Source organism: Microtus pennsylvanicus, chromosome 2 (genome assembly GCF_037038515.1).
Source record: "Microtus pennsylvanicus isolate mMicPen1 chromosome 2, mMicPen1.hap1, whole genome shotgun sequence".
Classification (NCBI taxonomy): domain Eukaryota; kingdom Metazoa; phylum Chordata; class Mammalia; order Rodentia; family Cricetidae; genus Microtus; species Microtus pennsylvanicus.
This window is the reverse complement of record NC_134580.1, coordinates 29,278,526-29,291,887: the sequence shown is the minus strand read 5'-3', so window position 1 is coordinate 29,291,887 and position 13,362 is coordinate 29,278,526. Positions and strand designations below refer to the sequence as shown.

The 13,362-nt window shown below is 46.4% G+C and overlaps 1 protein-coding gene across 5 annotated transcripts in view; it reads left to right on the top strand.

Moving 5' to 3' along the window:
• Slc11a2 (solute carrier family 11 member 2) overlaps positions 1 to 13,362 on the top strand; it is a 35,217-nt gene that overhangs the window by 9,750 nt on the left and 12,105 nt on the right. For all 5 annotated transcript variants that reach the window (XM_075960661.1, XM_075960662.1, XM_075960659.1 and 2 more), the window contains exons 2-13: positions 1,259 to 1,330; positions 2,846 to 2,994; positions 3,512 to 3,637; positions 5,357 to 5,476; positions 7,643 to 7,749; positions 8,194 to 8,264; positions 8,368 to 8,435; positions 10,183 to 10,338; positions 10,832 to 10,990; positions 12,115 to 12,201; positions 12,798 to 12,917; positions 13,053 to 13,202. In XM_075960661.1, the coding sequence (XP_075816776.1) occupies positions 1,297 to 1,330; positions 2,846 to 2,994; positions 3,512 to 3,637; positions 5,357 to 5,476; positions 7,643 to 7,749; positions 8,194 to 8,264; positions 8,368 to 8,435; positions 10,183 to 10,338; positions 10,832 to 10,990; positions 12,115 to 12,201; positions 12,798 to 12,917; positions 13,053 to 13,202 (1,347 nt within the window). In that variant the 5' untranslated portion in view covers positions 1,259 to 1,296. The remainder of the gene's footprint in view (positions 1 to 1,258; positions 1,331 to 2,845; positions 2,995 to 3,511; positions 3,638 to 5,356; positions 5,477 to 7,642; positions 7,750 to 8,193; positions 8,265 to 8,367; positions 8,436 to 10,182; positions 10,339 to 10,831; positions 10,991 to 12,114; positions 12,202 to 12,797; positions 12,918 to 13,052; positions 13,203 to 13,362) is intronic.

Here is a 13,362-nt window from a genome sequence, read left to right as displayed (position 1 = left end):
TTGAGGGTTCCTGGGAGCAGTATTAGCGATAACTTTCTCTCTCACTGTATGTTTGCCATCAACTGAGACAACAGGTCCATAGTAAGGAGGCTCAGAATTGAGAAGTTCAGCCTTTTTAGAGGTGAGAGATGGCTCCATCCAGGGACCCACACAGTGGAAGAAGGGAGCCAACTCCTGTGAGTTATATGATACCCATGTCTCCCCGGCCCCCTGAAAAAAATAAATAAGTGTAAAAAAAAAGTTCAGCCTTTGTAGTGAGGCCAAGTCGACAGTGTGCTGTGGATAGACCACCGTGTCAGCTTGCTAATGCTCCCCCAGTCCCCAACTGCACCCTGATATGCCATTGGTGCCCAGAGAAACACTGCTTCCCACAGATGGGGCCCAGTCCTGCTGGTACCTCAGCATTCTTGCAGATCCCAGGGCAAGTTAGCCTGTGGGTGACTAGCTTCTCCCAATTTTCAGAGCGAGACTGGAACTTTCTTTAGTTTTCCCTCAGGAAATAGTGGTCATCCATTTGAGGCACCTTCCACACCCGTCCAGAAAACTGAATCATGAGTTTAAATTGTGAGATAGGCCAGATTTTTATTCCCTTTTTTGGTCACATGGCTGATGTTGATTTCCCTATCCTGCCTCTATTTTCCAAATTTTGTTACTACAAACCAGGCTGCTTTCTGTTCTTTTAAAAGTTGTGAATTTTGGAGATTATTCCGGTGTTAGATATTTTGGTTAATATTGAGGCTATTTTGGGTTAATTTGGGCTAATATTGAAGCAAAGACTTGTTGATTGGCAGCCCGCTAGTGGCTAGTGTGTTGAAGACAGATTTGTTGGGAGCTGGGTGTGGTGGTGCACACTTATAATCCCAGCAGAGGCAGGTGGATTTTTGTGAGTTCAAGGCCAGCCTGGTCTATTAAGGAGTTCCAGGACATCCAGGGCTGCACAGAGAAACCCTGCCTCAAAAAACTGAAACAACAATAACAACAACCAAACATATTTGTTGGCAGGTTCATCTGCTGTGCATAAGCAGGGTCCCACATGAGCTTGGAACCCGTGAGAACCAAGAGGCTAGCTCCCAGCCTCTTCCTGGCCTCATCTTTTATTGTTTTTGTTACTGTTTCTTAATCCTGTTTTGAAACCTGTAGTTATTTTCAGGGTCAGCTGATTGAGGAGAGGATTGTTCCTTTCATACAAGGGTACAGCTATACGGTGACAAAAGGCGTTAGTTTTGTTCTGATTTTTTACCTTTCTTTTCTCTTATAGAATCCTATTCTAAGAACACAGATACTCAGGTATCTACCATGGTGTTGGATCCTGAAGAAAAGACGCCAGACGGTAACTTATATCTTTGTGTCATAGTCTGCATGGGATTGGGCTTTCCTAGATAAGACAGCTATGAATGAAATTAATTTATGACCATAGGATTCTTCCTCATATCTTATTTCTAATTGCCAGCTGAGTTGTGACCAGGTAGTTTGGTTTCTAGAACAGTAATGCTTGCAAGGACAGTGTCGTTCCCAGACTTGGCGATGACCTCCAGTGTGTTCCCTCTATCTGCAGTGTTTCCTATGCGTGTGGAGCAGAGCACCTGAGCTCCTCCTCTAGACTACTCACTCCGTTCTGCTTAGTAAAGATGGTGGGGCCCACCACCCTAGAAAACCAGAGCTCTGATATTTTAGTGGGTTGTAGGGTTTATGAGAAAGAGGAGAAAGCCTCGTGATGCTAGCAGCTCCGTGGACTTTGGAAGCTCTTGGTGAACTAGCCATTTTCTGCTAGGCCTCCCCCACTTGGATTTAAGATTAAAGTGCAGACTTCAGGAAAACACTGCCTTCAGGCTTCTATGAGCCCTGCTGTCACAAGGGCGCTAGCACCCGTGACCACCAGCCCTTCAGTCCTACGCAGAGAGGCCTTAGTCAGACATCCCAGACTTCTGCTTTGCCACATCCTCTTAGTGTCGGGTGGGTTTTCCAGTCCTCTCTTCTATTGTGTGAGACTGATGGAGCTGTGGAATGTAGAATGTAGAATGATCCTTAGAGTGAGTCCTGCTGGATAACGGGATGGGAGGACGTCCTAGTGCCTAACTTATTTTCTTTTAAAATTAGGATTCTGAATTTTCATGGGGCTAGTTTGTCAATATTGAGTCATAGGTATGAGTTGCTTTGTTGGCTTTAAGACAAAGTCTTGTTAAATTGAAGCCCAGACTGAGCTCGGACTTGTATCCCTTTTGATTTGGCCTTTCAAGCATGTCATTGTCCTTAGAGAACCATTATCAGGTGGGTGTAGAGGTGTAGAGGAAGTCCAGTGATTAGTGTTAAGACCGACCCAGGGAGGAGACAGCGTGGATCTGAGAGGAGGTAGGGTAAGTAGGGACAGGAAGGACTCTAATCAAAATGCACGGTGTGAACTTCTCAAAGGACTATAAAATATCATGTTCAACTGATCCAAGGCTGAGAGCTTTTGGAGGCTTTTGGACGCTGCTTCGCTTCCAAGAGTTAGAGTTGCAGGCTGTACCACAGCTGGCTTGTACACATATTACCCTGTAAAGATATTTAATTTATTGGGCTGGGGATGTAACTTGTTTGTAGAGTGCTTGCCTAGCATGCATGTTTAAAACCAGGTATGTGGCTGTAATCCCAGCACTTGGGAGGTGGATGCAAAAGAATCAAGTTCAGAGTCTTCCTTGGCACAAACCAGTCTGGGCTCCAGACCAGTCTAAGACCAGCCCTTGTGTCTAGGCTGGTGTCGTGTGTGTGCGGGTCTAAAACTGTTCTCAGTGATGGGGGAGCGTATGCAGACAAGGGTTAGCATTACCGAGAGTGCTCATTAGTGGATGTGGTCATGTTAACGCAGATGGCGCTTCTGGAGACCATGGAGACTCTGCTAGCCTCAGCGCCATCAATCCTGCCTATAGTAACTCCTCCCTCCCTCAGTCCACTGGGGACTCTGAGGAGCCCTTCACCACCTACTTTGACGAGAAGATCCCCATTCCTGAAGAGGAGGTTAGTGATGGTTCCTTGTAGAGGACCCTGTGTCCTGGGGAAAGCCTTGGAGGGACAGGTCTGCCAGCCACCTCTAGCTCAACAACCTGAGGTCTTATTTTGGCAGCCAGTCTCTGACATCATCAGGATAAATGGCCTCTGTGGGAAAGGTGCTAGTGCGAACTTTGTAGCTTATGGAAGGATGGATATTGTGGCTTCCCTTTTCAGCTGTGCCTCTGCTCCTGTGTGGGTAGTGGGGGAGCCTAAGGGTGCCATGCTATTTAATGCCCCTGTGTGGGTAGTGGGGGAGTCCAAGGGTGCCATGTTACTTAATGTAGCACGAGCTGCTGATAGGGAGCTGGTAAAGGAAGGGCTGTCACTGAGAGAAACAGCCACCTTGTTGGTAAAAAGTAGATGAGCTTGATGTGACACGTGGGCGTGTGCACTGCGTGCCCTGAGCCCCTGCAGCTGGTGCTGCCCCTTGACAGGTGGCAGAGTAGTGGAGACACTCAGGCTGCCTTTCCTCTCTCGTTTACAGTACTCCTGTTTTAGCTTTCGTAAACTCTGGGCGTTCACGGGGCCTGGCTTTCTTATGAGCATTGCCTACCTGGATCCAGGAAACATCGAATCTGATTTGCAGTCTGGGGCAGTGGCTGGATTTAAGGTGAGCATCCAGTTTATAAGTTTTCATTATTGTTGTTATTGTTATTTTTGCAATGCTGAGGATGGACTATGGGGCCTTGCCATGCTGTCCCTGTCTTTGAGCCCTTGTTACACTCTTACGACTTTTTCTTGATCATGTTGAGTAGCCTTCAGGTAGAGTTGACCCTTGAACAACATAGGTTTGAACTGTGCATGTCTACTTATGTGTAGGTTCTTTTTCTATTTTACTTATTTACATGGCTGTCCTGGAACTCATTATGTGACCAGGCTGGCCTCTGTCTTCAAAATGCTAGAGCTAAAGGTATATGCTGTCATGCCCAGCCCAGACATAACAGTCTGTTTTATAATTTACTACCCCGGGCTATGTGGAGATCTACTGCAGAAAGGTTAACATGCACCCCATCCTCTGCACGCACACAGTTCACGGTGGAGCTGTTCTCAGTTGAGAGAAATCAAAGCAAATGTAAGATGTTGCTAACTCCTAACCATGTACAGTTAGCTGTCATGTGTGCTGTACTTCTGTGTTGGCGCCTGGTGCTCTTGTGAGTTCATGTGATTGCTTATGATGTGGTCGTTTCTGTGTGAGCAGCTTCTCTCTGAGTAAGGGATGTAGTACAGTAAGAAGGGTTTCTTGGGTTGTTGTGCAGTTTTTACCATGGGTTTTATTCATGCCAATGTCTTCTTGGCCTTTTGGCTAAGTGTAAATAGGTGTGCTGTATTATTGGTGTGGCTTCTGATAAACAGGCTGTCAGTCAAGTTTTAGGGGTGAAATGTTACATGAAAACTTCTCTTGCATGGCAGAGGAGTCTGGGGCTTGGTGTCCAACCTCCTGTCTTAGTTACTTTTCTAATGCTCTAATGAAAGACTATGTCAAGACAACTTAGAATGCTAGGCGGTGGTGGCGCACGCCTTTAATCCCAGCACTCGGGAGGCAGAGGCAGGTGGATCTCTGAGTTCGAAGCCAGCCTGGTCTACAGAGCTGGTTCCAGGACAGGCTCCAAAGCTACAGAACAAAACAACTTTAATAGGGCTTACAGTTTCAGAGCATTTACAGTTCATGATGGTAGAACAGAGGTGTGGGGAACAGCTGAGAGCACATCTTGGTCCCCAAATAGGAAGCAGAAAGGACACTGGGAATGGCAGGAAGCTTTTGGAGCCTCAAAACTGCCCCGTGACACACCTCCACCAAGACCGCGCTTTCTGATTCCTCCAAACAGTTCCACCAACTGTATTCAAAGTTAGGAGCCCATGGCTATTCTGGTTCAAACCCCAGTGCCCCTCATTGTTCCAGCATGCACAGGTCTTCATTGGCACTGACACTTTGTGAAAAGTCCTTACTATATGGTCTTTTGGTTTTTATTTGTTTTTGTTTTGAGTTTTGGATTTTTGAGACAGGGTTTCTCTGAATAACAATCTTAACTGTTCTGGAACTCACATTGTAGACCAGGCTGGCCTTGAATTCACAGAGATCTGCCTGCCTCTGCCTCTAAAATGCTTAAGCCACCACTGCCTGGTGTGGACTCTTGTTTTATCCACATAATATCCTTAGGAAAAGCAAAAGATGGGAAACTGAGGATCAGAAATATGCTAGACCTAGTGGGTCATGTGTAGAAGCTGATGCAGAGTGTGGACCCATCCCCCTGCTTTGACGAACTGTTTCCCGTTAGCAAAAATACCCCTTTGGTTGTCTAATGATGTTGGCGGATGTTGCTCTTCTCAGTTGCTCTGGGTGCTTCTGTTGGCTACCATTGTGGGACTGCTGCTCCAGCGCCTTGCAGCTAGACTTGGAGTGGTTACCGGCTTGCATCTTGCTGAAGTGTGTCACCGTCAGTATCCCAAGGTGAGTGGCTTGTCCGTTACGGTGCAGGAATCTGTGTGTCTGGTATTATGTACTGGCCCCACTCTGGATTGAGCCAGAGGAGGAGTTGGGGTCAGTGTCCCTGAAAATAGAAGTACCAAGGGTCCTAATGCCTCCTCTGCTGTCAGCCTGTGTCCTCCTTCAGAATCTAACATGGGGCTCCCTTTGTTGTTGTTCTTTTGAGACAGGCTCGTGTAGCCCAGGCTAACATTGATCTCTATATTTAGCCAAGGATGGCCTTGTGTTTCAACCTCTCCAGAGGTCCTAGAATTACAGGCACACACAGGTTTCCCTTGGGAAATGCGGCATGAGTAAGCATTAACCAGGTTCCCCTTATTTTGTTTGATGTCACCATCACTTTGAAAAATACGTTTTTTACAAAGTATATGTGGTAGGTCCTGTGGATTGGCTAATTATTTTCAGTTTACTCTAAGTATCCTACCTTTCATACTTGCCACCTTAAGTGGGAATGACTTCTGTCAGAAGACTTTGCAGGGGAGCTGAGGACAAAACTCAGGCCTTCCCAAATATTCCACAGGCACCCTAGAGATTGAACCACTTCTGTCATGGCTGAAAATCTTTTTAAGTTAGTTCACTTGTAGATATGAAACAGGCCTCCCTTGGGAGTGCCCTAAATTTTTAGTCTCATTTCTGACTATGAACATAGAGGTTTTGTGTTTTTCTTTTCTATTCTCCTAGGCTGGTGGGTCAGCGGTCTCTGTCTCTCTGTACCCCCTCCCTCAGCCTAGGATGTTCTTGAACTCTTTTTTTTTTTTTAAAAAAAATAAATATTTCGGGAGCTGGAGAGATGGCTCAGTGGTTGAGAGCATTGCCTGCTCTTCCAAAGGTCCTGAGTTCGATTCCCAGCAACCACATGGTGGTTCACAACCATCTGTAAAGAGGTCTGGCGCCCTCTTCTGGCCTTCAGGCATACACACAGACAGAATATTGTATACACAATAAATAAATAAATATAAAAAAATAAATAAATATTTCTTTATTATGTATGCCAGCAGGCCAGAAGAGGGCACCAGACCTCACTACAGATGGTTGTGAGCCACCATGTGGTTGCTGGGAATTGAACTCAGGACCCCTGGAAGAACAGGCAATGCTCTTAACCACTGAGCCATCTCTCCAGCCCTGTTCTTGAACTCTTGATCATCCTGCTGGAATCCCTGAGTACAGGTTATAGTTATAGGCCTGTGCTACCATGTGTGATAAATATGTTATTTTTACCAACTTTTCAGAAAATGTTGTTTTATAATTCCCTTTAGTGTCTTTTTCTTTGCGCATATTATAGTTATTTATGAGAGGAGACTTTTTGGATAGTAAGTATCTGGAGGCTTTCTTTCTGGTGTCAGTAAGCCAACATTAACTAAATGTGTTTTTCCATTCATCTGTTGGTCTAGATTTAGTTTCCTGGTTTGCTGTATTCCATCTATTCTCAACTAGTTTACCATGAACACTTTAAAAAAGAGATTTATTTTTTTTTAAATTCTGTATACATATTTGAATATGTACATTTGAGTATGGTGTCTGTAGAGGTTAGAGGCTTCAGGATCCCCTGGAGCTGGACTTGAAGGAGTTGTGAGCTGCCTGACGTGAGTGGCATGAGCTGAGATCCAGTCTGTATCTTCTACAAGAACAGTATGCACTACGTATATCTTTTTCCGTTCTTGCATATTATTATCTGACTTTCCTGGAACTCACTCTGTAGACCAGGTTGGTCTTGAACTCACAGAGTTCCTCCTGCCTCTGCCTTCCAAGTGCTGGGATTAAAAGCATGCGCCACTACCTCCTGACTGATTGAGGCTTTCTTAATTGCTCATTTCTTGTTCTCTCTTGACTTCCATATTGGCCATGTTGATATGTTTATTTTTCCCTCAAACTTCTTAGATTGTTTTTGGGCAAGAGAGTAAGTGGAAAGTAATGAACAGAAGTTTGATTCTTCTCCTGGGAAGGATTAAGGAGAAAAAAGTGAGCTGGGTTGCCACCCTTACCTTGGCTCACAGTCTCCTGCTCTGTGTGGGGTTGAGTTCTGGTATGTCTGTGTAAGGCTGTGTGTGGTTCTATGCCAAAATCTGAATTCTAAATGAAGGAGGAAGTTCTTATACCGCCGAATGATGAGAGCCGCTGTTTGCTTTGCAGGTCCCACGGGTCATCCTGTGGCTGATGGTGGAGTTGGCGATCATTGGTTCTGATATGCAGGAAGTCATTGGCTCAGCCATCGCCATCAATCTCCTGTCGGCAGGAAGGTGGGGGCTTCCCGCTAGATCATTGTCGGTATTGAGCTGGATTCCAAAGACAGGGTGAAAATGAACGGAGCATTCCGGAGCTGCCTTCATCTTTCCCAGCAGACATAGTCCCTGTCTCTCCCATTCCCTTGATGTGCACACTTGTATTTAAATCGATTGTGTGGGGTTTTGTACAATTACTCCTTTGTAAGTGGGGGGGCTACTTATCTGACTGCATAGTGACCCACGCTTGGTGTGTTCCGCACATCTGACAAAGTAAGCTCCCAGGGAGGCTGTCAGTGGATGGCCTTTAGTTGATGCTGCTTCTCAACCGCCCGTGGCTTGGCTTCCTGCCACTGTTGCTTTTCCCCAGGCCCTAGCCTTCCCCCATGTTCTGTGTTGGACAAGCTGTGAAGAAAGTGTCTTCCTGGGTCTTCAATCTCTATTTCTCTTCTCTTAACCTAGGGTTCCCCTGTGGGGTGGAGTTCTCATCACCATCGCAGACACTTTTGTCTTTCTCTTTTTGGACAAATATGGTAAGGAGGGTGGAACTGGTGGGTGAATCAAAGCCACTGGCTTCAGGCACATGGCTACACGGAAGTCTGTCTTCTGTGTACTAACTGTGTGTTTCCCCCTTAGGGTTGCGGAAGCTGGAAGCATTTTTTGGCTTTCTCATCACTATTATGGCCCTCACATTTGGATATGAGGCAAGTGTTACAGGCTGTTGGTTAACTATTTAAAACAAAGTTTCATTTTGTTTGTTTGTAGTCTTTATTATAAAAAGCAATAATAGGGCTGGAGAGATGGCTCAGTGGTTAAGAGCATTGCCTGCTCTTCCAAAGGTCCTGAGTTTAATTCCCGGCAATCACATGGTGGCTCACAACCATCTGTGATGAGGTTTGATGCCCTCTTCTGACCTGCAGGCATACACGCAGACAGAATATTGTATACATAATAAATAAATATTTTTTTTAAAAAAAAGCAATAATAATGCCAGAATAGTTTAACTGTATTGGATCAACAAAAACCCAGTGTATTTCTGGGCTGCTTTTGAAAAAATATAGTCTGTGGCAAGGATTCACGTGCAGGAAAGCCCGTAGAGATTTCTTTTGGATCAAAAATGACTAGACCTTTCAGGACCAACATTTTTGGTCCCAAATTAACTACCCTGACAGCAGGACAGTTTTAGGGTGGGACAGGCAGAGGCATATGTTGACTGTTAACTCAAAGCAGTTCTGTTTGTGCTCATCATGACTGAAATTAATTAACCAAGCTTGACTATTTCCTGTAATAGACCAGCGGATGGTAGTGGTGCACATGCGTGGTGGTGCATGCCTATAATACGAGCAACTGAACAGAGGCAGACTGGTCTCTGAGTTTGAGGCCAACTTGATATACCTAGAGAGTTCCAGACCAGTCAGGGCTGTAGAGTGAGACAAAAAACTGTTGATGAGTAATAGGTGATTGGCTGTTTTCCTGGCTTGTTGCTTGCCTGTCACTAGGGATCAGTACCATTATGTTTACCTTCTTATGTTCAGTTATAAACTGATTTCTTCTTACAGGCCTGCCTAAACATTAAAAGATATCTAGTCTATGAGCAGATTTTTCAAGTTGTCCCAAGGCTTGCAAGAGAAATGCTAAGCCAGGAGGAAGTTTGGGTGGGCAGTGCTAAGGAATGACCCCCTCCCAGCACACGAGCAGGTGAACAGCAGTGTATGGAGTGTGGGTTTAAGAACGGAACTGTTCTTGGATCTGTATCAGCAGTTACAGCAACACAAATACCAGCGAGACCTTTAGTCGGTTTGGTTCCTCAGAACACTGTGTTCTCTACATATCTGCATTGTACATTTTAATTGTAATGTAAGATATTCGGAATATATAGTCCTTAGTCCTGGCCCCTGGCAGCAAGCCCCAGTATTAGTTATCTTTGGTAGTTGTAACTAAAGTACTTGAGGAAAGTAACAGGAGGTGAAGGGTCTACTTAACTGGGGCTTCAGAGGGCTCGGGCTGCCTGCAGTTCCTTGGGCAGAACACCCTGGCGACAGGAGATGTGCTGTTGGAGGTTCTGTCTCAGTGCAGACAGAAGCACGGAGGTTCAGGACATGGCTAGGTCCAGGAGGATTGCCCCCATTCATGTACTTCTTCCAGGGAGGCTCCACCTGCCAAAGTTTCTACCACATCCCCAAATTGTATGAGCACAATGGGGCTTGAGTCGGTCATGAGCTTGCGGCAGTTTCTGTTCCGACCACAGCAGCCCTTTGTCGCCGTTCACTGCTGATGCTGTGCTTAACTCAGGGCCTGTGCATACTAAGCGCGTACCTGTTCATGATTCCATATTCCGATTCCAGGCAGTTATTACAGAGGGTAAAGGAGTGAAGGATGCCAGTGTCCCTAGTGCTGTTCTTCCCGTTCCATGTTGCGGTAAAGGCTAATAGGTGTCGTGTTGCTGTGTAGTATATTACAGTGAAGCCCAGCCAGAGCCAAGTGCTCAGGGGCATGTTCGTGCCGTCCTGCTCAGGGTGCAGCACTCCTCAGATCGAGCAGGCTGTGGGCATCGTGGGAGCTGTCATCATGCCGCACAACATGTACCTGCATTCCGCCTTAGTCAAGGTGAGCAGTGCCCTTCCGAACCTTTAGTTTCTGCCTGCCAGAGCTGTGGAGGAGCTGTGCTCTGCGGGAGTGCGCTATTTCTAAGGCTGGCGGGGCTGTGTTTATCACCAAATTGACCAGGAAAAGTGATCCTCAAATTCCAGGCTAGTGTTCTTCATAAAAGATCTGGAAGTCTTGAGGTCCAGAGGTAAGGAGGGCTTTCCCAGTAAGTCAGGTGTTGCTTGGCTGAGATAGGTTGGACACTTGACAACTAGTCCACTAGACAGAACTGAGATCGTCTCTGGGAGCTCAGCCTGGGTGCTGGCTGCCCCATTTGGGGGTTGTACACTGTTGTCAAGGGTGTGGAGTTCTTTGTAGCTTAGTGAGCTAAGATCTGTTTCATCTAGCTAGTTGTTTGCCCTCTTAATCTTTCAGCTGACTCCAAAGTTCTGAGTTGCTACAAAGAAACTTCCTGCAACTAATGGACAAATGCCTGCTGCCTTTATCTCTCTAGTCTAGACAGGTAAACCGGGCCAATAAGCGGGAAGTCCGGGAAGCCAACAAGTACTTTTTCATTGAGTCCTGCATCGCGCTCTTTGTTTCCTTCATCATCAATGTCTTTGTCGTCTCGGTCTTTGCTGAAGCATTTTTTGGGAAAACCAACATGCAGGTGGTGAGTAAGCCAGAGTTGTGGGTGGTGAATGCCAGGTGAACTGCATGCCTGAATGGGGGCAGGAAACTTATCTGAGGTCTAGGTGTCCCTCCTATTCCTCTAGTATACACACCAGCCAGTCTATGGTGTGGGGCTGGGAAGCCTCTTCCCACCCATTCCCGGGGTGAACTGGAAGAGCTGGCCTTGGGCTCACAGCTGCCTCCTGCTGTCATGGAGGTGTAGCATCTTGGCTGTTTGGCCATTGTTATTTCTGTTTCCTTTTTATTAACTGCTGCCTGCCTGTCTGCTAGTTGTGCTGAGGAAAGGTCAGGAGGAGTCAGCAGAAAGGAAGCATGCTCTGACAGGGCGGAGCTCAGCTCTTGTTGAATTCTCTCCCATTCATTTTGTTTGGTTGTTTTCTTTGAGGTTTTTTGTTTATTGTGGAGTGTTTTAAGATGCCAGGGTTGAACTCAGCAAGTGTTCCACCACGGAGCTGCTTGCCTGCATTGCTATCTAGTTTTGTTCATCATTTATGTCTACAGGAGTGACCGAGGTCCTCTGGGTGCTGATGTTCTCTGAAGTCTTCTGATTTGGTTTCCTTTTTTTTTTTTTTTGGGTTTGGTTTGGGTTTTGGCTTTTGAAAAAAGGGCTTCATTGTGTAGTCCTGGGTCCAGGCTTGAAACTCCGTAGACCAGGCACCTGCCTCTGCCTCCCAAGTACTGGGATTAAAGGCATCACCATGCTCTTCATTTAATATAGTTTTTGTTTTTGGGTTTTTTTGTTTGTTTGTTTGTTTGTTTGTTTTGATAAGTTCTACTTGTGTAGCCCAGTCTGGCCTCAAGTTTGGGATTCTTGTAGCTCAGCTCCCTGAAGGCTGCCCTCTAAGAGGGAAGCCCTTTGAAAGAGTTTCTTTCCTTACTGCATTTATATTGCTCCAGCATTTGCATATTGCCCTGCAAACTCTGTCTCAGTAAACACTTTGGTGCTGGAGGGAATATAAGGCCTGGGGGAGAGCTGCAGATAGAGGCAGGCTGGCTGTCCACCCCCTGGAGTGCCTCCTCTGCTTATCTCACTCAGAGGAGTTTGGTGAGACAAATAGGGAGTTCTTATCTGGCTCTCATTTCTAAAACTGCTTTGGGCTTTAGGTTGATGTCTGTAGGAATAGCAGCAGCCCCCACACTGGCCTCTTTCCTAATGACAACTCAACTCTGGCTGTGGACATCTATAAAGGGGTAAGCACACTGGTTTGCAGCCTCTGCTTTGGGGTAAGTGTTTGCATATCCTCTTTGAGAGTTTATTTCAGATCTGAGTATAATTCATCTGAGTATCTTTTATTTCTGAGACCGTAGGACAGGTGCACATTTGGGGTTTCGCAGGGTGGGTTAGCAACTCCTAAACTCAGGAGGGCACCTTAAAGTTTGCAGGTAGTGACTGCAGTGACAGGTGAATTAGTGAAGTGCTCATTCCTGGGTCCTTTTGCCCCATCATGTTGGTTCCATTGTGACCCCCAAGAACATAGTATGTACCCTACATTCCCCACACGGTTCACTGTCTGCACTGCTCCCGCCATTTTTCACGAGAGTACATTAAGGAGCAGGCTTTGGGAAGTGAAGGGCTCTGTCTCTTTAGTATTTAAGGTTATAGATGGAGGGATAAAGGGATGCCCAGCAGTCGGGTGGAACCTCTGGGTCACACCAGCACCGAGTCTCACTGCCTAGCAGTGCCCAGTGCAGCACTTGATGTGCTGGCATTTCATGAGAGGGAGGTGCTGCAGAGGGCTACTGTTCGGGGTGTCACTCACACGCTCCTATCTCTCTCCCTGTCCCAGGGTGTTGTGCTTGGATGTTATTTTGGGCCTGCGGCACTCTACATCTGGGCAGTGGGGATCCTGGCTGCAGGACAGAGCTCCACCATGACAGGAACCTATTCCGGCCAGTTTGTTATGGAGGTGTGTGCTGGGGTTGAATCCAGGGGATGGCACAGCGCTTGAGTGTCTAACTCCATGGTTTACAGGTTTCCCTGACTTCCCCAAGCATTTCTCTCTCCTGTCACTGTGGTCACCAGCCCCCATGCTTTCTTCCAGGGATTCCTGAACCTAAGATGGTCACGTTTTGCCCGAGTGATTCTGACACGCTCTATTGCCATCATCCCCACTCTCCTTGTTGCTGTCTTCCAAGATGTAGAGCATCTAACAGGGATGAATGACTTCCTGAATGTTCTGCAGAGCTTACAGGTAGGTAAGCAGGCAGCTGGGGAAGCGCATGCTGGAGGCTGGGTACTAGGGGTGAGTGAGAGGAAGGAAAGGCAATGAAGTTCATTAAATGGAAATAATGAGCTCTGCTTAATATATAAAACACAAGTGTGAGGCCACCAAGATGGCTCAGTGGATAAAG